This window comes from Tupaia chinensis, unplaced genomic scaffold (genome assembly GCF_000334495.1).
Source record: "Tupaia chinensis unplaced genomic scaffold, TupChi_1.0 Scaffold146187_1, whole genome shotgun sequence".
NCBI lineage: Eukaryota > Metazoa > Chordata > Mammalia > Scandentia > Tupaiidae > Tupaia > Tupaia belangeri.
This window is the reverse complement of record NW_006206042.1, coordinates 2,166,205-2,189,403: the sequence shown is the minus strand read 5'-3', so window position 1 is coordinate 2,189,403 and position 23,199 is coordinate 2,166,205. Positions and strand designations below refer to the sequence as shown.

The 23,199-nt window shown below is 50.4% G+C and overlaps 2 protein-coding genes across 3 annotated transcripts in view; both read left to right on the top strand.

The window, feature by feature from the left end:
• The window catches only part of CADM3 (cell adhesion molecule 3), a 32,597-nt gene extending 29,349 nt beyond the window's left edge, over positions 1-3,248 (top strand). For both annotated transcript variants that reach the window (XM_006168860.3, XM_006168858.3), the window contains 2 exons: positions 1,145-1,270; positions 2,085-3,248. In XM_006168860.3, the coding sequence (XP_006168922.1) occupies positions 1,145-1,270; positions 2,085-2,203 (245 nt within the window). In that variant the 3' untranslated portion in view covers positions 2,204-3,248. The remainder of the gene's footprint in view (positions 1-1,144; positions 1,271-2,084) is intronic.
• A 1,351-nt stretch (positions 3,249-4,599) lies between these two features.
• On the top strand, positions 4,600-7,792 carry ACKR1 (atypical chemokine receptor 1 (Duffy blood group)). Its single transcript, XM_006168857.3, has 2 exons — positions 4,600-6,314; positions 6,747-7,792. The coding sequence occupies exons 1-2, from the start codon at positions 6,294-6,296 to the stop codon at positions 7,740-7,742; spliced, it is 1,017 nt and encodes a 338-aa protein (XP_006168919.1). The 5' UTR covers positions 4,600-6,293; the 3' UTR covers positions 7,743-7,792.
• Positions 7,793-23,199: the final 15,407 nt, after the last annotated feature.

Here is a 23,199-nt window from a genome sequence, read left to right as displayed (position 1 = left end):
GAGAGAGAGAGAGAGAGAGAGAGAGAAATAATGAAGGAAGAGAGGGAGAGAGAGAGAGAGAAAGAAGCAAACCAATTAGCTGACTTCATGACCTAGTCGTTAAGGGAGCTGGATCCCACATGGATGACTTTGGTTCAAATCCCAGCCCTGGCAGCTTGAAAAACATGCTGAGCACATGTGTGTGCTCAAAATGCAAAAAGGATAGAGAAATGGAAGAGAAGCAACTTCCGTGTGACTATACCCCATTGAAGGTTGCTTTCTCTCTCTTTCTGTATCTCACTCTCTCCTTCTCTGGAGCCCATACTCCCTCTGGCAATGAAAAAGAAAGAAAGAAGAGAAAAAGAGAGGAGAGGGGGGAGGAAGAAAGAAAAGAAAAACAAGGGCCAGGAGATGGCATGGCTGTTAAGGCATTGAACTCCCACATGGCCGACCATGGTTTGAGTCCTAGACCTGGTGGCTTGAAAATCACACCAGGTGCATATGTGTGTGTGCCTAAAATCCCAGGAGGAGAATGGAGAAAAGGAGATCTTGACATGGCTATCACCCTGGGGAGCAATTTCTCACTCCCCCTCCCCCCCCCCAGCGAATACATGAGCCCTATAGCAAAACCCTAAATTAAAAAGAAAGAAAGAGAGAGCGAGAGAGAGAGAGAGAGAGAGAGAAAAGAAAAGAAAAAAGGAAAGAAAAGAAAGAAAGAGAGGGAGGGAGGGAGGGAGGGAGGAAAGAAGGAGGAAGGAAAGAAGGAAGGAAGGAAGGAGGAAGGAAGGAAGGAAGGAGGAAGGAAGGAAGGAAGGAAGGAAGGAAGGAAGGAAGGAAGGAAGGAAGGAAGATTACAGATATTAAAGCAAGGATCTTTGACCAAAGTCAAGCTTCAGTGCCAACAACTCCACTTAATGGGCTGGCTACGGGTAGACTTACTTATCCCCATATGCACTCATCAGGTTGTTTTAACAACTACTGTGTGTCCCGTGCAAGGCACCAACAACTAGAGCGCAAAATAAGGTCTTTGTGCTGCGTGACACTGCTCCATCCTGAGAGCAGTGCCCGCCCGTTGCCTGCCATGTGCGACTGTGCATGGCTGAGTCGGGATGCCGTAAGGTGAGGGCTGTCCCCAGATCTGACTGTGCACCCCTGCTCCCTCCAGACCCCAGCCCGGTGCCCTCGTCCTCCAGCACCTACCACGCCATCATCGGAGGGATCGTGGCTTTTATCGTCTTCCTGCTGCTCATCCTGCTCATCTTCCTCGGCCACTACTTGATCCGGCACAAAGGTCAGAGGCAGGAGAGGAGCATCCAGAGAACATAGGAGGGGCAAGGGACGTTAATCAAGGGCAGGCAGGGGGAGAAGGCTACTGGAAGGGTCTTTGGAGACTCTGCCAGCCCCTCTCAGTGCTCGAGAGGAAAACCATGCAGCCAGCCCTGCAGAAAAGCCTGTCACTTGCTGATCATCCACGGCAAATCAAACCTTCCCACTCAGCTCTGCGCCCGGGCTCCACTGCCTCTGGGGTCCCCGCTAGGTCCTGGGCTGCCTCTGCACTCACTCCTATCTGCGTAGCATCACCTCCCTTCCTTCGCCTTTGATTTCCTTCCTCCTCATCCCTGCGCCATCTCATCTCTTCTCTCTCCTCTCTCGCTCTTCTTTAAACCTCCCCTCTGTGTCCACGCCATCTCTCTCTCACCTTTGCTGCATCCTTCCACTCAGATTTCCTGCACTGTCACCATGTCTAGCTCGCAGCCCCACTGCGATCTGGTTACGCAGAAGCCATATCTCGGCGGCATTGCTCATGACACCGACGTGGCCATTCCCCCATCGCCACCTTGCACACGCGCACGCACCTTATTACTAATGTTTTTGCCTGTGTTATAGATGAGGGCCTAATTAAGGGGAGGATACATTATTCATGTGGGGGTGTGGTCAGGGGAGAGAAGTTGGCAGCAAACGCAAATGAGGTAAGGTGGGGTGGAAGAAAGCTCTAGGCAAGAGGAGACTGCCCCTAGCCATGTGCACGTGGGCGGTGGTAACCTGGGCAGGGGCCTGGGGTCGGGAAACTGCTCCTGAAAGGAGGAGCCTCTGTCTCCACACAGGAACCTACCTGACACACGAGGCCAAGGGCTCCGACGATGCCCCGGACGCGGACACCGCCATCATCAATGCAGAAGGCGGGCAGTCAGGCGGGGATGACAAGAAGGAATATTTCATCTAGGGGCGCCCGCCCACCTTCTGCGCCCCCCAGGGGCCCCGTGGGGACTGCTGGGGCCGTCACCAACCCGGACTTGTACAGAGCGACCCCAGGGCCGCCCCTCCCGCTTGCTCCCCAGCCCGCCCACCCCCCTGTACAGAATGTCTGCTTTGGGTGCGGTTTTGTACTCGGTTTGGAATGGGGAGGGAGGAGGGCGGGGGGGAGGGGAGGGGTGCCCTCAGCCCTTTCCGTGGCTTCTCTGCGTTTGGGTTATTATTATTTTTGTAACAATCCCAAATCAAATCCGTCTCCAGGCTGGAGAGGCAGGAGCCCTGGGGTGAGGAAGGCAGAAAATACTGGAGTGTTAGGAGGAGAGCAGAAGTGAGGGGAGGAAGAGCAGGGCCGCTCTGGAGGTGGGGGTCCTCACCAGGCCTCTCCCCATCCACTCGCGACAGCGGAGCAGCTCCCCGACTTCTCCAGGAACCCAGCAGCAGAGGGTCCTGAGCTGGGGCTGAGGTGGCTCTTCCTCTGCCAGCCATGCACCTCAAGCTACGGACAGGAAGGCAGGTGCCACCCTGACACCCCCTTCCATCGCAGCGGGACGGGGTAAACGGGGGAGCCCTAAGGAGAAGTGACCTGCAGATGGCACGCAGCCACGCAGGACCCAGGGCTGCAACGTGGGAGGAACGTGGGTGCCTGCGAGGAAGAGTAGGCTTGGAGAGGAGGATGGGGAGATGCCCCCGGCCATGAATGAAGCCAGGGCCTTTCACAAGAAGCTCCCTTGGGGGAGAGCAGGGCACGCCGCCCCTCCTCGCCCCAGGAGCTGCAGGAGAGGTGCTGCTCTGGGCCTGAACTGCATCTGCTTCCCCTGCGAGGGGCCCTCCCGCTCGCCCACGCCCCCTGGACTGTTGCACGGCAACCACTCCTCCCATGGCCTTGCTCAGCAGCTCCTTCTCCCCCCTCGTGCCACCCGTGTCCTCTTCCCATTCCCCATGCCAGCCCTCGGTCCTTCCTCCCTCAGCAGCCAGGCAGACACAACGACAAAAATACTAAAAGGAGCTTCACTGCACTGAGCTGTTTCCTGCCCAAACTAAGGGAATAATGTGAACCTGCGTGCACGTGTACTGTGTGTGTACGTGTCTGTGCCTGTGAACGTGTGTGTGTGTGAGAGTGAGAGAGGCAGAGGGAGGGTCTGAGAAGGAGGGCCGAGGGTCAGGGGTCCCGGCAGGTGGACGGGGCTGTGGGTATGCGCAGGAGGGCTTTGGGATGGACGATTCCTGGTCCGGGCTCGTACCTCACCTGGGCTGCTGCAGCCCGGTATTCTCCATGCCACCCCCGATGCCCATCTGTTTGGAGAAAGGAGTCCAGGTTGGGTTTTGCTCAGCCCGACTCATCTCCCCCTGCCACGCAGCGCATCCGCCCTCCCCTGACCACCCTCCGAGCCACGGAGCCAGTGCCACAGCCTTCGCTATGCACCTCCGGCCTCCCCCTGGCACTGCCCCTGGGGTGACCCAAGTCACATCTTTTCCCAGTCTGTGTGCACCCAGTGAGTCGAGGGCTGCTTTTGGTTTTTGGTCTTCCTTCTCTGGCCCTAGCTGGTTGCCGTGGAGATGAGGTTGCACACCCTCCCTGTCCAACCAGCCCGCCCCGCCTCAGACCCAGGATGCACTTGGCATCTCGCACCCTTCTCCAGCATGTCCTCACTGCCCTGACGACGGGCGTGTGGAGCGGGGCGGCTGCCACCAGCAAGTCTGCCCACCCCCTTCAGTTCAGGTAAAACCGTTGCGAACCTTCCATCTGCTGGCTAGGGCCCTGGGCACCGCAGGCAGCCCCTCACCGGAGCCAGGGCCCCCTCCTCTTACAGCAGCAAGGGAACCTGGGGCCCCGGACTCGGGCTCCTTGTCTCCCAGCACCCGCTTTTGGGAAAATGACTTTTCCTCTTCGAGCTGAACCACTCTGTCCATATTACACAGAAGCCATATTTGTACGGGGGGCGGGGGGCAAAGGGCCGTTGTGCTGTGTGTGTCTGTCCGTGGGTGGGTGGGGGACGGGAGCAGGGAGGGGCCGTGTATCTTTATAATCTTTCTAACTCTCCTGTGCTAATCTCAGAGGGGCCACCCTCAATATATCTGGATTATCCGTGTCATTCGGCTGCCTCCTTTCTGCTCTCGCTGCCGCTGGGATGCTTGGCTATAAGGGCTCTACTCGTATCCCTGGCACCCGGCACCTCAAGGGGGGGCATGTCCCGTGCCATGCCTCCATGCCGCCGCCCCAAGGGCATCCGTGTATGGAAACAATATAACTCTCCAAAGAAGATAAGTGTGTTCAGCCCCTTTTGCTGGGCCCTTGATTTCCCAAGTGTTCGGGTCGGGGCATCTGACTACTCCCCTGCCCTCCACCAGGTGGGACTGAAGGTGGACACGGAGGTGGAGCACCGTCAGCAGCACTGGAGGGCTTCGGGGAACCTCCGCCACCCTCACTTTCTAGCCCCGCTCATGTTGAACTGACACGTGAGCTGGTGTCACCGAGAAAGGGGGACAGGCCTGCGAGGCGCTCGTCCTTTTGCACTCAGACTGGGTTGCTTTGCCCCGAACATCCTTCTGTGAACAGTCCTTGCCAGCGGGGGCTTAAAACATCCATGCTTTCTCGAACGCTGAGCAGTCTCCCCATCAGCCCTCAAGATCTCATTGTTCTGACCTGAACACTCCATGGCTTACCCCTCCCTAGATCCAGGCTCTGTCTCCCCAGCTGGGCAGAAAACACACACACAGAGGTGACAGAGCAGCAGCGATACTCAGAGAGCAGCTGGGGAAAGGGACAACCGAAGAGAAGAGGCATTGGCTTAGGAGCAGCTGCCTGCAGGATAGATAGATATCCTGTCTTGCTGCTGGCCGAAGAGAAACGGCAGCTCTGCCCCCCGTAAGAACGTAGCATATTGCTAAGATGCCAGACCAGCGAAGCAGTTCCAGAGCCTTCATGTCCCCCAACAGATATATGAATAGAGATTACCCAGTGGGCAACAGTCCCATTTTAAAATATGCCGTCCATTGTCCCCCAGAGCCCACTTTAACTTGTCAGACCATGTGTTGTGCTTCGTATAGAAAAGGCGTTCCCTGTGCCCATAGGTGGGAAGGCAAATGCCCAATCACTCCCTGAAGCAGCTTCATTACGCAGCCCTGACAGCCACCCGAGAGCCTCCCTCCTCTCAGACGGAAACCCAGGCCTAGAGACAGCAGCACACACAGATACCGCCTAGCACAGCCATGTGCACACTGACATGCATGCACATGCACACACAGCAAGAACCTTCTCCTACATGCAAGGAGCCCATGCACACACACCCCTCTCATATTAGACAGACCCAGCCATGGGCACCTCTGACACGTCTTCCACCAACACAGTGCCTTTTTTATTTTTAGTTTTTCATCATTTTTATTGCTGTTATGATTGTCTTAAAGTTTATCTCGTCCATGAGCAAGAGAGGCAGAGAGAAAGACAGGAAGAGGACTCCCGGCAGGACCTTGATCCTGCAGTTCACCTCCAGCCTCGGCCAGCCCCGTGTGCCTGCCATCCTCAGGGAGGTCTCCGGAGGCAAACCTGGAACCTTCCCGTGTGGAGCAGCCTCGTGGAGGAGGGCTGCATTGTCGGTGGTGCCGATGAGAGCTTTTTTGGAACCGGTGTTCCTTGGATCAGGTTCAAGGGGATGGGGGAGCAGTGAGAGTCTTCAGTCGCCCTTTCACCCCAGTTTCCCAGATCTGCTCTTATCTCTGCCTCACAAGCCACCCCTGACCCCCTCTTCCTTCCTTGTCTTGAAAAAGCTCTACTTTCTGGAAAGCCCCAGTATTTCACCTTTGGGAAAAAAGCCCACTTTTGGGTCCCCACCTTTTTCCTTTCCTGAGTGTAGCCCCCACAAGGCAGATCCTACCTCAAAACAGGAAGCCCCAGGCCAGTGCCCCAGGCAGGCCTGAGGATTAGGCGGGCAGTGGGTGTGGGGCAAGGGCTTCCGGAATGCAGCCCCGCCCCTGTGACCCTCTCTGGTCCTGGGCACTTATCTTGGAAGCACAGCCTCTGACAGCCGCCCCAGCCCTCTGCCCGTCCTGAGCCCAGCAGTGCCATGGGGAACTGTCTGCAGCCGGTGAGTGTGGGCGCCAGGCCCCACAGCCCCTCACCCCTTTGCCCCGCTCCCTATTCTGTCTGCCCCTCAGGCCTTTGCGCTCTTGCTCTTCTCTCCTCATCTTCTATTCCTTCCCCTCCTTTTTCTCATTTAAAAACACCTCCTTCCCTCCTCCTCTACCATCTCCCAGCTCCCGGTGCAGGTCACACCTTCCCTTCCCTCTGACCTCCTGCCCCTCCAGTCCCTTCCACCATCCTCCCCTGGCTTTCCGGATTGACGCTTCATCCCTGGACAGGCTCCCTGCTCTGTCCTTCCTCACCACCCCCACAGCCCCATTCTCCCCACCCATGCTCCCGCTGTGTCCTCCCCTCCTCCCACCATCCCCACAGCTCCCAGGAGCCTCTTAGCGTGGTCACCAGGTGCTCTGATGGCTCCCTCTGGTCTGTCCTCCAGGTGAGGCCCTCTGTGTCCAGTGGCGAGAATGTAAGTCAGCTCGACTTGGAAAACTATTCCTGGAATTACTCCTCTGACGATAACAGTTCTGGCCCATGGGTGGACTACGACAACCCCGACCTGGCGGCAGCTGCCCCCTGCCACTCCTGCAGCCTGCTCGATGACTCCTCGCTGCCCTTCTTCATCCTCTGCAGTGTCCTGGGCATCCTGGCTAGTGGAGCAGTCCTCTTCGTGTTTCTCAGACCTCTGTTCCACTGGCGGCTCTGCCCTGGCTGGCCTGTCCTGGTGCAGATGGCTGTGGGCAGCGCCCTGTTCAGTATTGTGGTGCCGATCCTGGCACGAGGGCACAGCAGTGCCCACAGCACCGCTCTCTGCAGCCTGGGCTATGGGACCTGGTATGGGTCAGCCTTTGCCCAGGCTCTGCTGATAGCATGCCATGCCTGCCTGGCCCCCAAACAGGGTGCAGGCCAGGTCTCAGGCCACACCCTGTGGCTCACTGTGGGGCTTTGGGGAATGGCCGCACTGTTAGGATTGCCCATAGCCCTGGACAGCAACTCTTCTCAAGGACGTTGCACCGTGACTTCCAGCTGGGACCTGGAGCCTTTGCATCACACACACATTGTGGTCTGTTTTGCCGTCTTCGTCTTGTTGCCGCTGGGTTTGCTGGGAGCCAAGGGGCTGATGACAGCACTGGGCAGGGGGCCAGGACCTTCTGTTGGTATCTTGTGGATCTGGTTTATTTTCTGGTGGCCTCATGGGGTGCTTCTGGTGGTGGACTCCCTAGTGAGGGCCAGAGTCTTACTGTTGCAGACGTGTCTGGCCCAGCAGGCTCTGGACGTGCTGCTGCACCTGGCTGAAGCTCTGGCAATACTGCACTGCGTGGCTGGGCCCCTGCTCCTGGCCCTGTTCTGCCACCGGGCCACCCGCACTTCCTTTTCCTCCCAGCCTCTCCCTGCAAGATGGTCTCATCAAGACACTCTTGGAGGCAAATCCTAGCTCTCTTCCCACCTGTCAACCTCAATTAAAGTCTATACTGCTTTTGTGAAGTGAGTGGTTTTTTATTTTGTGTGGGGATAGAGAGGAAAAGAAGAATGGAGAGGGAGACATTTCACACCAGCCTCTTCTGCCAGCTTCTTTTTCTAGCTGGTCTGGGAGAAAGGGAATGACGTGCCCACATCCTGGGGCACACAGATGTTCTCTTGAAGTGTGAGGTTACTGCCATCTCAAGGGGAAAGAGGAGAGATTTCACGACATACGTGGAAGTGAAAGCCAAGAACTGGAAGCATTGGCTAAGGAAGAAGAGAAGCTGTTACTGAGAGTAAGTAGAATAGGAATAGAAGCTGGGGAGAGAAAAAGAGCCGTGGAGATAGAGCCCCGGGCAACGTCGCCTCTCCCCGTCTGAGCTACTCAGCCTCCCTCTCTTTTTCCTCTCCCCTTTGGCTTAGGGATGGGGTGGTGGTGGGGAGAGTGGAAGGAGCATCCTGGAGAACGCCACTTAGTTCAAAGAACGTACCAAATATTTTGAAAAGCCACTTCCTGGAAGTCATCTCTCCCGGTATCGCAGCAAGACACTACTTCCTGTGGGTGTTTCTCTGTGTCTTGGTCTGTCAGAACCCATATCTTTGTTAGATGTATGCATACAATAGCATGTGTCCACGCGTGCTTGCATCTGGACCGGTGTCTGGATCACACATCCCTGTGTGTGTATGTGCGCTGGCCTTTCTCACGGGCCCTCCCCCACTTCATGCTGCCCCACTCCTGTTCTGAGATGCTGGAATCAGGATTTATGACTCACTCCTTAACCCAAATGCGTTTTCTTCACCCTGGTTTTTATGCCTACTTTTTTCTCCTGTAAGAATTATAGACAGAAGGAAAGATCAAGAAGTTGTGATGGGGGAGGGAGAGGCACTTAAAGGGGGAGACCTTGATCTAATTCATCTTCTGGCTTGGAATCCCCTGAATTTCCCTTTCAAATCTCAGCTTTTAAAATAAACTTTTCTCCCCACAAACATCTTTCCTTCCACCTTCCACACTATAGCCCAATATCTTGGGCACCTCTTTTCCAAATATGCCCTCCATTTGCTGGCTGCTTCACTGTGATCATGGAGGCTTTTTCTCAGTCTCTAGTCAACCAGGTGTTGGTGATGATGGGGAGGACAAAGGCGGGGGGTCCCTCATTTTAAGGGGCACAATTTCTACTGCCAACAACAAACTCACCCTTCACCAAAGAGGCCACCAAAAAAATGAAAAAGGGTTTCTCCTTCCAACCCACCAAAGGCCAGGGAAGCTGGAGCAGGCACTTTGCATTGGTTTGAATCCAATTGCAATCTTACCATTTTTCAAAGGTGTACTATATCTGACTTCTCCCCTAAAATGTTTCTGCTTGGCTCTCTGGGTTTGGGGATACCCAGGAGGGGGGGGGAGGAAGGGGGGGGGGTTTGGATGGTCTTGGGGGAGGGAGAGGCACTTAAAGGGGGAGACCTTGATCTAATTCATCTTCTGGCTTGGAATCCCCTGAATTTCCCTTTCAAATCTCAGCTTTTAAAATAAACTTTTCTCCCCACAAACATCTTTCCTTCCACCTTCCACACTATAGCCCAATATCTTGGGCACCTCTTTTCCAAATATGCCCTCCATTTGCTGGCTGCTTCACTGTGATCATGGAGGCTTTTTCTCAGTCTCTAGTCAACCAGGTGTTGGTGATGATGGGGAGGACAAAGGCGGGGGGTCCCTCATTTTAAGGGGCACAATTTCTACTGCCAACAACAAACTCACCCTTCACCAAAGAGGCCACCAAAAAAATGAAAAAGGGTTTCTCCTTCCAACCCACCAAAGGCCAGGGAAGCTGGAGCAGGCACTTTGCATTGGTTTGAATCCAATTGCAATCTTACCATTTTTCAAAGGTGTACTATATCTGACTTCTCCCCTAAAATGTTTCTGCTTGGCTCTCTGGGTTTGGGGATACCCAGGAGGGGGGGGGAGGAAGAGGGATGAGTTAGAATGTCCTTAGCAGGGGGATGTGAAAGGCTTGGGGAGTTTTCCTGGGTGGGCGCCTTGACAAAGCCTCTAAATCTCCCACCTCTGTCTCTTAGCAACTACAAGGTTAGCTCCTGATTGGTGTATTGTAAATTGAAAGGCGGGCTATAAGGACCAATTGAGATGCGGGAGATGTTCTGAAACAGAAGGGGAGAAAAAAAATGAAGAAAAGGGAAAGAATTTACAAAGCTAAATGATGCTCAGGTCTCCAAAAGCACAGTTCATGAATGTGCCCTAGTGTTTTCTTTTTCTATTTCCTTTCCAGTCTCCTCTCCAGATCTCCCCCTCCAGCCTTCCACCACTGCCTCAGTCCTTCCAGAGGTTGCCCCTCTCCCTTCAAGGCACTGGATTTGCAAACTGACCTCTGGGAGAGGGGAGAGAGGGTGTGTTTGACTCAGTGAATCTTCCAGTGTCAACCTGATGCAAGAGAGGCTTAATTTAAGACCACCAGGGTTGTCCTATCTACCCTACCGCGGGCCTCCAGATAGAAATCCCTCCTCATTCAGTCCAGCTGGAGAGAACCCCCCGACTCCTGGCAATAGCTCAGTGCCTATCTCATCCCTCACAAAGAAAGGCAGAGGCAGAAGCCTGCAGCTGATAACAGGTCAGAGTGGGTTGGAGACAGCAACCCCACTGTTATCTCCTCCCTATTCCCACCCCTGCCAGCTCTGCCCTCGTCCCTTCAGGGGCTGGCCTTTCCCTGCTATTATCTATGCTGCAGGTGGAGTGTCTTCCTTAAGACTAACTGAGACCTCAGTTATTTCTTTACAGCTTTACTGGGGACCTGCTACCCACGTCCCTTTAACCCACTGCGTGCCACCCACCACTCCAAACTCGGTCCGAGTCGAGTCTGGTGTCCTTTCCACAACCCTTTAGGAATACAAATCTTTTTTCCTTAGAACCCTTAAGAATTTAATCTTAGGGTTGGCAGGGACTTTAGCTCTGTATGAGTTATTGGCCCTTCTAGCTAAAGAAAAAATCCTCTCAGGGAGATGAGAGTCAGGGAGACAAGCTCTTGGGAACACATAAAGCCCTGAGGAGGGTCAATTTGCATTGCTTCTTTGAAGGGAAAGACTTGCTTCTTGAAGGAAGCTTGAACATCATATTCATGCTCATAGCTCATTTCTTGCAGACTGGGACCCCTCCTGGAGGAGTTGCGAAACAAATGTCCTGGACTTATACCCGTTCGTCCACCCCTGTCTCCCTGTCCCCCAACCTCATCAGCACTGTCCTCCTGGAGCCACCCTCAGAGGAATCCTGATTGAGGACTTCACTGGGATTTCTAACCCAATTCATCTCCCACTCTAATTGCCAGGGATTTGCATGAAAACCATCGTATGCTATCTAATTATTCTGACAACAGCAGCCCGCCGTCTGGGCACAAGGAGAATCGGGTTTTAATTAACAATAATGCACCTTGCAGACGAATGTGACTGTTTAGGTTAATTAACAAGTCCAAGTCCTTCCAAATCATCTCTAGACATCTTCTAGGTGATTTGGGCAGGAGGGCTGTAGGGCATGCATGCAATGGGGGTGTTTAGAAATCAGTTGAGCCAAAGATGCGCTAGTTTTCATCTTTCTTCTAACTATCTGGTGAAGCAAAGGAACAATCCCCAAGACACGCCTTTAGAAAACTGATTGGGGAAAATTCGGTGACATGGCTTTGGGAAGTTATACCAAACATCGTCACGCCACATTCAGATTTAGGGCATCTTTTAAATGTATATTTATACATGACAGGATTGAGTCCTCCTACTTCTCTAATGTATTGTCTAGGTGTTGGCAAACTTAGATTCTAGCATGAAAGGCTCAACTTTCTCATCACTGCTGGTTCACGCCTTTTCCTACCACGTGTGAGGACAAAGATGCCTCCTCCTACTGATCTCCCAGAAAATGTGTCTCCTTCCACCCTTGCCCTCCTCAAGGGTAATTGTTTGTGCTTTTTTCCTGAGTAGAACATAGTTTCTTGTTTCCTTTCTGTTTCTCTGTCTCTCCGGTGAGTGCACATGCCCTATAGCAACAATCTCTCTCAAAAGAAAATGAAAGTAAATAGAGTTGAGACCAGTTGGTGCTATGGTGGTTAAGGCACTAGACTCCCACATGGATGCTCCCAGTTCAAGTCCCGGAACTGGTGGCTTGATAAATCACGTCGGGCAGGCATGCTTGTGTGCCCAAACTCTCAGGAGGAAAATGGAGGAAAAGGGACTGTGGCATGGCAATCCCCCCAGGGTGGAGGGTGATTTCTCATTTTCCCTCTCACCGTCTGGTGACTGCACATGCCCTACAGCAAAAGCCTTTTTTTAAAAAGTAAACCAAGTCATAATAAAACGTGAAACAGTTTATTTGAGTAAGCAGCTCATGAATTGCAAAACACCAGACTGAAAGAGCTTAAGTGTTCCAATAACAAATCGTCAAAGACAAATATTTATTGGGAAAATGCAGAGGCAAAATGATTGGTTTGTAATTGAAAAATTGCCCTCTTTTAGGACCGTGTTGAAAAGTCCCTCATCATCCAGTTGTATTTATGATTGGCTGGGATTAATTTTTATTTCTAACATCAGCATTTACCAGAAATGACTGAAGTTTTGCTATGTTTGCAAGCCAAAAACAATGTTGAGATCACTTTTGTGGCCTAACTGGTTTTGTCTGCTCAGCAACTTTTTTTTAAAAGAATCATTTCATTTTAGGTTTATTTATTTATTTTAATTTGACCAGAGAGGGACAGAGAGACAGAGACAGAGAGAGAGAGAGAGAAAGAGAGAGAGAGAAAGTGAGAAAGCAAGCTGCTAGGTCCGGGACTCAAACCGCAGTCAGCTATGTGGGAGTCCAGCACCCTTCACCACGGCACCTGCCGGTCCCTTCAGGGACTTTTCAAGCCTGGTCTTCCTTCTCATTTACTTTAGCACTTACCATCTCTTCCTTCCTGAATTTTCATTCTACCCTGTGCCTTTACACGACCACAAGAACCTTCTCAACCTTGGAGCTTTAGGGCAAATATCTCGCAGACTCACCTTCCCTGAAATCCAAGGAAGTGTAGCTCCGGCCACCCCATGTACCCAGTTATTCTCTACCAACCCCCTGTGGGCGATTCCTTTGTAGCATTTATCACACACTAAAATTGTCTCGGTTACTCATTTATCTGTTTACCAGTTTGTCGCCTGTCTAAGCCTCCTTTCCATCACTGGAAAATAAACTCCAAGAGTGGAAGAACATTTTCTCTTTTGTGACTGGCACGTAGTCGGAGCTCGGTAAACATTGACTAAATACATAAATAAATTAATTAATGGCATATTAATAAGCATGTTTCTCCACACTGGAGGGTTCATGGTCTAGTGGAGAAGTACAGGCAAGCCAATAATTGCTGCAGAAAACTGACCCTTCCTTAAGTCTTCTAGGGTATCTCCCATGTCCTTCGACGAGGTGGGGGCTGGAGAGGTGGAGGACTGTCATACATGATGTCCGGCCTGTGACTCTGTTTTCTGTGTCGGATTATGACTAATTGGAGCTAGAGGGCTTCACCGCAGCTCCTGGGCCATGTTGGAGGACCAATGCTTCTTTCCCTTGGGCAGCAGGGAGAGCTGGGAAGGGCCCTCACTTTTATCTTTTCATCTTTGCTGGAGGGAAAGTGAATCACGGAGCTCCCAGAGATCTAGGAGACAAAGTTCTGCCTCAGCTGAGAATCGAGTTCAGGGTCCAGACACCTCCTCAGATTTCATCCCATTCAGGAGAGGGCTCAAACTCTCCTTGTGCAGGAAAGCCTTGTCCAACCCCTAACCTCCTGTTTCCTCAGGTATCAGCTTAGTCCCCCCCCCCCCCACACACACACACCTTGGTTCCTTTGTTTACCGTCTGGCCTCTGTCGCCCCCTTGTGACTATTTATCTTTCTGCAGTTTTGGGTACCTGATTAGGTTAACCCTCGAAGGCACTTAGACGTACATATATCACTTGGTTTGACAGATCTGTGAGCACTTACTAAACTCAGGATGCTGTGACAGGTACTGGAAGACATGGGAATGCATCAGACATGGTTCTAGGCAGCCGCATCTCCATGGGCCCACTGGGCACCCTCTCGTTCCCTTCCTTTCTTCCTTGGGTCTCAGAGTTTCCTGGTCCCCACCTAAACAACGCTGCACACACTCAGAATCCAGGACACACAGAACTTCCACCAAGCCTCCCGTCAGGTAGACTTCTCAGACCAGGGTTTTATGTCAAGTCAAACACCCACAGCAAGTCACAAAGGCCCTAGTCAGTGTGTCCTCCTATCGCACTGTCATAGTCAGGAATGTTCTTTATGTGCAGACGCAGGAATGGTTCAAGACTGAAGGGAATTTGCCCTTACACAGTTTTCCAAGGTGGTTGTGGTGCATTCTGGAAGTCAACACACCAAAAGCCAATTACCCGGAGGAGAGGAGATGTAGAAGCACTTTACAAATTAGTTGGCCCTTTCCTGCCTGTGACCTGAGGAAGGGGTGAGGAAGAAGTGGACCATCTCGGCTATCAGCCCGGAAGTTTCTAAAAAACACGGCCGTGCCGCTTCTCCCTGTCATCACCTTCAAGCCCCAGAGCAGGGTTCTGATTTCACATACCTGGTTGATTGATAGGGGGAAGATCCAGGGGGGCCTTTGAGGGGTGTGCAAGGAGCAGAGGGGTGAGAGGTCACCAAATGGGCGTGCAGAAATGAAAGAAAATTTAATAGAGATTAATGCAAAATCTGCATTTTAAAAAATCAATTGCACAAAAGCAGGATGGAAGAGACCAGGCTCAACAGAAATCCTTGTTTTTAAAAAAATAAAAAGACTCAGAGGTTTCACTTGGCCACAGGCTAAAGATGATTCAATAGTGTGTGTGGTAGCCAAAAAGCTAATGCAGACTCAGGGTGCATTAAGAGACGCAGTGCACAGGACAAGGGCGGGCATAGCGTCACTCCTCCTGCACACGCCATATTTAGAACAGAAGGTTCAGCTCTGGGTACTGCCCGTGAATAGGGCCACTGACAAACTCGAGCTCTTAAAGGAGGGCGGAGGGTGAGCAAAATCATGACACTCTAGAGACCATGCTACCTCCATGGTACAGAGCTAAAGGAGTGAGGGGGCGAGGAGACGTGTACTGCAAAGTGTAGAAAGTATGTACACCACCGGACCAGCAGGTGGTGTAGTGGTTAAAGCGTAGTCGAACGAGGTTCAAGTCCCAGACCCGGTGGCTTGAAACTTAAGCCCGATCCATGTACGTATGTGCCCCAAATCCCAAGAGGACATGGGAAAAGAAGAGATTGCAGCATGGCCATCCCCCCTGGGGAGGTGATGTCTCGCTTTCTCTGTCTCCGTCTCTGATGAGTGCACATACCCTATAGTAAAAATCTCTCAAAAAATGAATAAATAAGAGAAAATATGTGTATCGCTGTCTTCAAATAACTGAAGAGTTGTGCCACGAGAAAAGCATTAGTACTAGAAACATTGGATGGGAAGGAAGAACAGCTGATTTTGACCCCATGAGCTTTCCGCAATTAAATCAATGCCACAGGGTTGGACTGTGATATTTCTGTAAACAGAAGGGAGGGGAGGAAGGAAGGGAGGAAGACAGAGCAGAGGAGGAGGGAAAGAGGGGAAGAGGGAGGCAGGGGGATACATATATGAGCTCACCGCGTGTTCAACACTGTTGCACGTTCTGTGTTCTTGTTTTTCAGTGGCGAGCATATCACATGTGGGCTTCGCCCTTGTGGAGTTTAGAGACTAACATGAAAGGCAGAGATTGGACATATAAACAAACAAACTACAGATTCTGTTACGAGAGAGAAGAACTGGCACAAATAAGAGAAAAAGAGTAAGAGTGTAGAAATCATCTGAGTCACGAGTTCGTGGTTACAGGAACGAGTCAAACTTGACACCAAGCAATTATCAAAATGTCGTAGAGGGTGTGCCATTTATTGGGATAGAGCCAGGTCCAATCAGGGGTTTTCTCCCAAACTGACAGCACCCCAGAATCAAGTGGAGAGTGATGTTCAAGAGTTCTTGCTTCAATCCTACATATATATTTCCTATAGGGCGCTTGAGCTTGCCAGAAAGACAGAGAGACAGAGAGACAGAAAGCGAGAAATCACCCCCCAGGGGGGATGGCCACACCACAATCCCTTCTCCTTCATTCTCACCTTGGGATCTTGGGCACGCACGCACAGGCACCTGGCGAGAGTTTAAGCCACCAGGTCCGGGACTCGAACTACAGTTGACTACATGGGAGTCCAGCAACATAGCCATTACGCCATCTGCTGGTCCCCAATCCAAGATATTCTTAATCAGAATAATTTGAATTAGGACATTGTGAAATCCTATGATAATATGTTAAATGGAAGAACTAGACTAAAATACATATCCTTTGATTTTTGTATTTGAGTCCTACTGGTGATCGTTTTTAATCTCTTTGCTTGGATTCTGGAATTAAATTCCTCTGGTTCAGAACTGAGGTACGCTTGTATCTTCAGGGCCTGGTTTGTCGAACAGTGAAAGAACTCCTAGCCAGATATGCACCTGACCTGAATTTCTCCAGGAGGTGGGTATTCCAGGCACCAACTGCTGCAGAAAATTTAACTGGTGCCTGGGGTCCCTCTAGTGGTCAGAAGCTGTCACTTCATCTCCCACTTCCAAATTCAGGTTTGGCCAGAGAATTTGCTATTATTAGCTCTAGGAGGGATGATGGGGCCCTGTGAAAAGAAGTTAAAGAAGCCTAAATACACCTGTTTTAAACAGTTCATCCATAGAATTAACATCAAACAATAGAACTGGCAGAACTCAGGAATTTCGTTCCAAAGCTCCCCTCCCCCTCTTTGCCTTCTCTTAGATGAGCCCAATTTCTAGAAAGGAGGGAGTTAAGGGATATACAACTTTTACAGACCAAGGAAGCCAACTTCCAGGATACCAGGCCATAAATTAGGCACCCCAAAGTCCTTTTTATTTTTATTTTATCTTTTCTTTTCTTTGCTATATGACATTTGCTCTTGTCAGAGAGATAGAGAAGGAAAGTGAGCAATCACATCCACCCCAGCAAGGGGGATGACCACACCACAGTCTCTTCTCCTCTCAGGATTTTGGGCATGCATGCACATGTGTCGGCATTATTTTCAAGTCACCGAGTCTGGGACTTGAACCACGGAGTCAGTCATGTGAGATCCAACGCCTTAGCCTCCGCGTCACCTGCTGGCCCGCCGAGAATCATTTTTAATTCCCTGGAAATATAGACAACATATCATAGAGGTGCCTAGATGGAGCACTGGGTTGCATTGTGAACCTAGGGTCATGCATTCTGAGCTATCACTTACCAGCTGATAGTCTCTGCATTCAGAAGAAAGCAGGGGAGGACACCTGCCTGACTAGCTGGCAGGTCTAAGGTAAAGATTAAATGAGCCCACAGATGTGAAATATGTACAATGAGTTCGAGCTGGGGAAAAATATACTGCAGTACCATTTGAGAAAATGTTTGTTGTCCTTTGGGGCCATTCTACCTAAATGTAGGTTCCTATCAAAGGGAGTAACATGTGGGTGTGGAACGGCTGGGACACCTTTGTCCTGGGGTCTTCCTTCAGCCCTGGGGCCAAAGGACTAACAGAATCTGCCTGGGATAGTGTTTAATAGCTAAGTAAACATTCCTTCAAGAGAAGGTCCTACTGCGTAGGGGTGGGAGGTCCTCTCTCTCCCCTACGGATGGTTGTGATAGTAATGGCGCTGTCGGTGGGCCTGTTGCTGGCATTTGGGCTCATTTCTGCTGCATTACAGTATTATTCACAGCAGACCATAAAATGCTCTTGAGGTATCAAAATGCAGTGGTACCTCTGCGGTACCCTACAGCACTCAGCCTTATTCTACAGGCCGTAAGGTGCTCGCATTTCACAGTCCGCTCCCATGGCTGCTTTACCTTAGAATACGGTGTCCTTTAGACGATTCTACTTGTTGTGGGAGCATAAAGTCACAGGGAAAACTGGTCTGCTCAGTGGCCACTGAGCTTCCCTCACCTCATCGAAAATACATTGAGGGACCAGCAGGTAGCAGAATGGTTACATCACTGGACTCCCACGTAGTCGATTGTGGTTCAAGTCCCGGACCCAGTGGCTTAAAACTCACTCCAGACGCCTGTGCATGCATGCCCAAGACCCCAAGAGGAATTACATCAGGGCCATCCCCCCTGGGGGGGGTGATTTCTCACTTTCTGTCTCTCTCTGTTTCTCCAGCAAGTGCACATGCCCTATAGCCAAATCTCTCTACTGAAAAAAAAAATAAAAAAAAAAAGAAGAAAGAAAGAAAATATGTTGATGCCGCATATTCTATGAACTGCACCCAAAGGGTGGGCTATGGATCACAGTACCAGTAGTACCTTGGAGCATGTGGGATATCAGCCCCCCGGGTCCCACCCCATGCATGCTGGTGAATCAGAATCTGCACTCCTTCGGTGATTTCTTGGCACACAGAAGTTCAAGGAGCACTCCACATTGTTGGAGACTCGACCCGAGCTCTGTCTTCAGCCAAGGTCTCACATCCCTCACCGCAGCTCCTCCCCCAATAGTGGACAGCCTGGGCTCCCTGGACCTCTCCCTTCTCCAGTCCCCCTGACTTCCTGACTCCACCTTAACATTCAGAAATTACCATGTATTTGGAAGCAGGCCCTGCACAAACACTTGTTTTAGAAATACCCTCCACTCTACCCCAGGTTCTGTCGGCCCCAGAATTGTAGGCTTTCCTCAGATCTTCTCCCGCCTGGCACAGGCCCGAGGGTAGTGTGGTGGGTAATGCAGCCTTTCTGTCTTTTTTCTTTCTGTTTCCCTGGGTGGGAGGGACCTCAGGAGAAGGTGGCCTTGAGAAATGGACATGCAGCAGATGAGAAGTGAGTGGGGAGGTGATGCCTGGAGCTGGCCACGGCCACGAGAGAGAAATCAGCACTCCCTGCAGGCAGCACAGAGACCACCCAGGCTGGCAATGCCCATGGTACCTCACGCCAGGCACCCACAGATACGGGGCAAGCAGACCCACACTGTCTCTTACTGCCAGACTGTGTCTGGGCACCATGTCCTTCGGGCAGAAGCCATGCTGCCCCACTGCTGGGTGCCAGGCCTGTCCGCACTTGGTGGTTGCAAACACCTAGTTGCACCTTGCTTCTGCCTGAGATGACTGCAGTTAGACATCTCTCTCTCCCCTGTAAATATTGCTCTCTCTCTGTGCTCCTCTTTTAGCATAGATATTTCTCTAAGATGGTTGATGAATTAAGTAATAAACACTACATTAAGTGAATGTGTAAGAAATATTACAAGGAAGACAAGAGCAACAGGCGAAAAACAGGCAGCTTCAAAGGAACAAGAACCAAATGGATAAAAGGGTCAGAGGTTAGGGTTAGGGTTGGGAGGCAAAGACAGGCCTTACCTGCCCTGCAGTTGTGCTAAGGAGAGGCTCTGGTCTATAGTGCAGAATGTTGACCTGGGTTACTCAGATCCAGCTTCTCTAGTGTAGACAGAGACAGGAGCTAGCATTTTCAGCCTCCTAATGGGCCTGCCAGGCTCCAGGCTGACTCACCCAAAACAATTCCACCTGTAGCCAAAGAGAGTCTTAAAACATGCCAGTCTACTCACATCACTCCTTCAAGTGCCACTGCCTTCCCATCATCCCAGAGCAAAGCCAAAGCTTAGTGTGGCTTCCAGGTCCTCTCTAACCTTCCTAGAACCCGCCTTGGCAGCCTCGCCCACCACACTAAGTCCCACGTGTAATGAATGATAAGTAGCCCCAGAGCAAGCATCTTCTCTTGGGCCTCTGCTTTTGCATGGGGGCTGCTCTATTGGTCTGCAAAGCTCCCAACGCCTCCCCTTGACTGGCCAATGCCTTGCTGCACACATCATTCTCATCCCTGCAGGCAGAGCGGTGAGTTACGTGTGCCTGCTCTCTACTCCCCAAGCACATTTAGCATAATTATTACTCTGTGCTATTTCATCTCTGTCCTGTGTGTTGATCTCAAAGACCAGGTTTCTTAAGGACAGAATCAATGGCTTCCTTCTATTTTGATTTCTAGAACCCACCTGAGTGCTGGACACATAATGTGTTTTTAAATGTCTGCTGGGTGTAATAATGCATGCATGGAGAATAGAGGTTAACCACAAAAACCTTGTGGGCTGATGCACTCTCCTTATACAAGAAAAAATGGGGGCCCTCTAATAAGAAGTTAAGCAACTTGTCCAAATACGAACCATTAGGAACCAGAAAGAGCTAAGATCTGAACCCAGGTCTGTGCTCCAGAATGAGTTAAGAGCACCGGCTCCTTCCTTTTACATCCAGCTGGTGATGAGTCATAAGAGCAGAGCCCTGTTGCTATTTTGCCATCATAAATTTGAGACATTTGGATCTGAGCTTCTAGGAGGGACCTTAAAGTGAGTGAGGCTCTGCCTTCCTGCTTTACAGATGCTGGCTGAGGCTCGGGATAGGAGAGGGCCCCACCTCACTGTGATACTCAGTGTGCTCGCATTATCCAGTCAGGGTCGGGGCCAGCGTGGGATGACAGGACCTGAGGATGAGGAAGGGAACTTAATGGACAGCCTGCCTTTTCTACAGCAGAACAAACAGAATCGAAGCCATATGTAAATATGTATGTTTATTGACTTTGAGCCTACCTAGCTGCCCTAGCATGGGCACGCATACCTGGCATGCACGGGGTGGCCCTGGAATGTAAACCCAGAACCCCTCCCAGTGGATCCAGACATGCCACAATTGTTTCACCACCTGGCCCCAGGGACTCTTTCATAAGGGGACTAATCCTTCCCTGCTATGGGAGAAAAACAGCCCAGAGAGCAAAGGATGTGTTTCTCCAGCTACCCTCTCAGCCCAATGGGAGAAATGGATGGAATCCACCACTTAGAGCCTCCCCCTTCTGGTCGCACTGCAAGAGGCCACAGCCAGATGGAGAAGACAGTTAAAAGGGTCGCGCATTTCCATATATTTGCATATGTTTGCAAATCCATGCAAGAACATGTAGTTCATTCTCAGGCAATTTTCAAGAAAATGTGATTATTGCCACCTCAGGTTGTCATGGATAGATTCTGCACTTTTCATTTTCCTTCTCACCCGCCCACAGTCCCTGAGCCCTGATGCTGGATGAGTGAGTGTGAGTGTCCCGAGAAGGGGAGAAGGGCAGGGCTTGAAGGAGCCCAGGAAAACTGAGCTCTGACCGGAGCGGGCTGGATAGCTGGCAGCAAGGCCAGCTCGCCAACCTCACTGGAGCCCAAATCCTCAAAACTCGGCGTGGCAGCCGCTTAGCCGCATCTGCTGTGCTCATGGATAACAACTCTGCTGGTTGGCTGTTCTCAGCATGTTACATGCCTTTTCACTGTCCCAGAGGCAGTGCAACACCACACAGCCTTCTGGCACTCAGGACTGTGGGCAGATGATAAGAAGAGTATTACAGGAATATAAACTGTGAAGTCAAGTATCAGGCTCCCAGTCCCTTTTCAATCTCTTCCTCGTGATTTTATTACCCCCATTTCACCTGACATAGAACCAGCCTTTCCAACTCTTGGCCTCACAGTGGGTTCTTCGCAGCAGCTTTTTATTGGTAAAGGGGCTCAGAAAGACCCAAAGGGGAACCAGTGTGGTCTTGGAGGCTCAGATAGTCATCAGGGCTTGAGAACACAGGAAATAAAGAACAAACCTGTATTTAAATTATTTTCCTCAAAAATTTACAAATAGAACTACCATAGGACCCACTCCTTGGTGTTTACCCAAAGGACAGGGAAAGGCCCAGTTAGAAAGACACTTGCACCTCCATGTGTATTATAGCATTATTCATCATTGCTAAGATGTGGAATCAAACCAAGTACCCAACAACTCATGACTGGATTGAAAAAAATGTGGCACATATACACCACGGAATACTACTCAGCCATAAGAATGATGGGCCTATTTTTTGCTGTTTCCCTTGACACAGAGAGCAGTCTGAAAAGCAACAAAGCATCAGGACTTAGTCTCTTTGGGTTGTTAAGTCAGCAAAAAAGACTCTTCTTCCTGATGATTCCTGTGTTTTAATACTCAGACAGCATACAAGGTAAATGAGAATACTATTTTACAAATTTTGTAGATCCAAAAGGCTCCCATATGAGTTTGCAGATCAACAAGTCAACAGATACCTTCGGTGCACCTTGGTAAGCCCTGAGCTTACTGCCCTGAACTACAGTGGGTATTTGGCAAATACCTATTAATGTGGTTCCATGGAGTAGAGATACTTTGCTATCATTGTGAGATTTGGAAATTAAAAATGTATAAACCTAGGAACTCAGAGTCCATAAAGATCCTTGAAATATTTTATTAATATTTAATAAGAGAAGCCATGTAACAGAGTTGTTGTCTCATCTGTTCAGACCACTGTAACAAAATACCACAGACTGGATGGCTCATAAACAACAAACCTTTATTTCTTGAGTCTAGAAATTCCTAGATCAAAAGTCTGGTCAGGGCCAGTTTCCTGGCTCAGAGACTGCTGTCTCGACATTGTATTCTCAGATGGTAGAAAGGGTGAGGGAGGCTTCAGGGAACTCTTTTTTTTTTTTTTTCCCTTCTTTTTCCATTAGAGAGAGACAGAGACAGAGAGATAGGAGATAGATAGTAGACAGGCACCTCCCAACTGGTTTCACACATTGTGATCCGTTGTTAGTCTGTCAGCCTGATGGGCACGCATACCTGGCATGCACAGGGTGTTCCTGCTTCATAAACCCTGGGCCCCTCCCAGTAGATCCAGCCATGCCACTGTTGTTTCACTGCCTGACCCCAGGGACTCTTTTATAAGTGGACTAATTCCAAACCCTCCTGACCTACCCACCTCCCAAAGGCTCCACCTCCTAATCGTCATATAGGAGTTTAATGTGTACGTTTTGAGAGGACACAAACATTCGGTCTATAGCAGTCATGGAGAGCAAAGGCCCTAAAGCCAGACAGCTCAAACATATAGCACTTTTCTGGGTCCCAGAACCCAGTAAAAGTTGACTAGCAAACATCTGCGGTATAGGGTCATTTGGGGGATTAAACACATTGCTTGGCACAGAGTTGGATTTCAAGATATAAATATCAAAACATGATTTAAAGTACTACAACTTTTAAAATTAGAAAGAACTGTAAAACCTCTCTAATCCAATGTTTCCCAAATAATGGTCCGTGGATTGTGGCCAATTTGTGACTTTTTTTTTTTTTAAAAAAAAGAACAGTCTGTTGCAAAATGTAGAAACAGAAAGACAATGAAGTAGACAACTCTCTCAGCTTCCTTTTCTTAATGACCTGATAAAAGGCAGGTGGTCGAGATTGTTAATCTCACGTTTGTCTGCCATTTATTGGGTCGTCTGAAAAGTCCTGATGCATTTTTTTGCATAGTAAAGCATAGAAGAATGTGACATGACTTTTCCAACAGCCC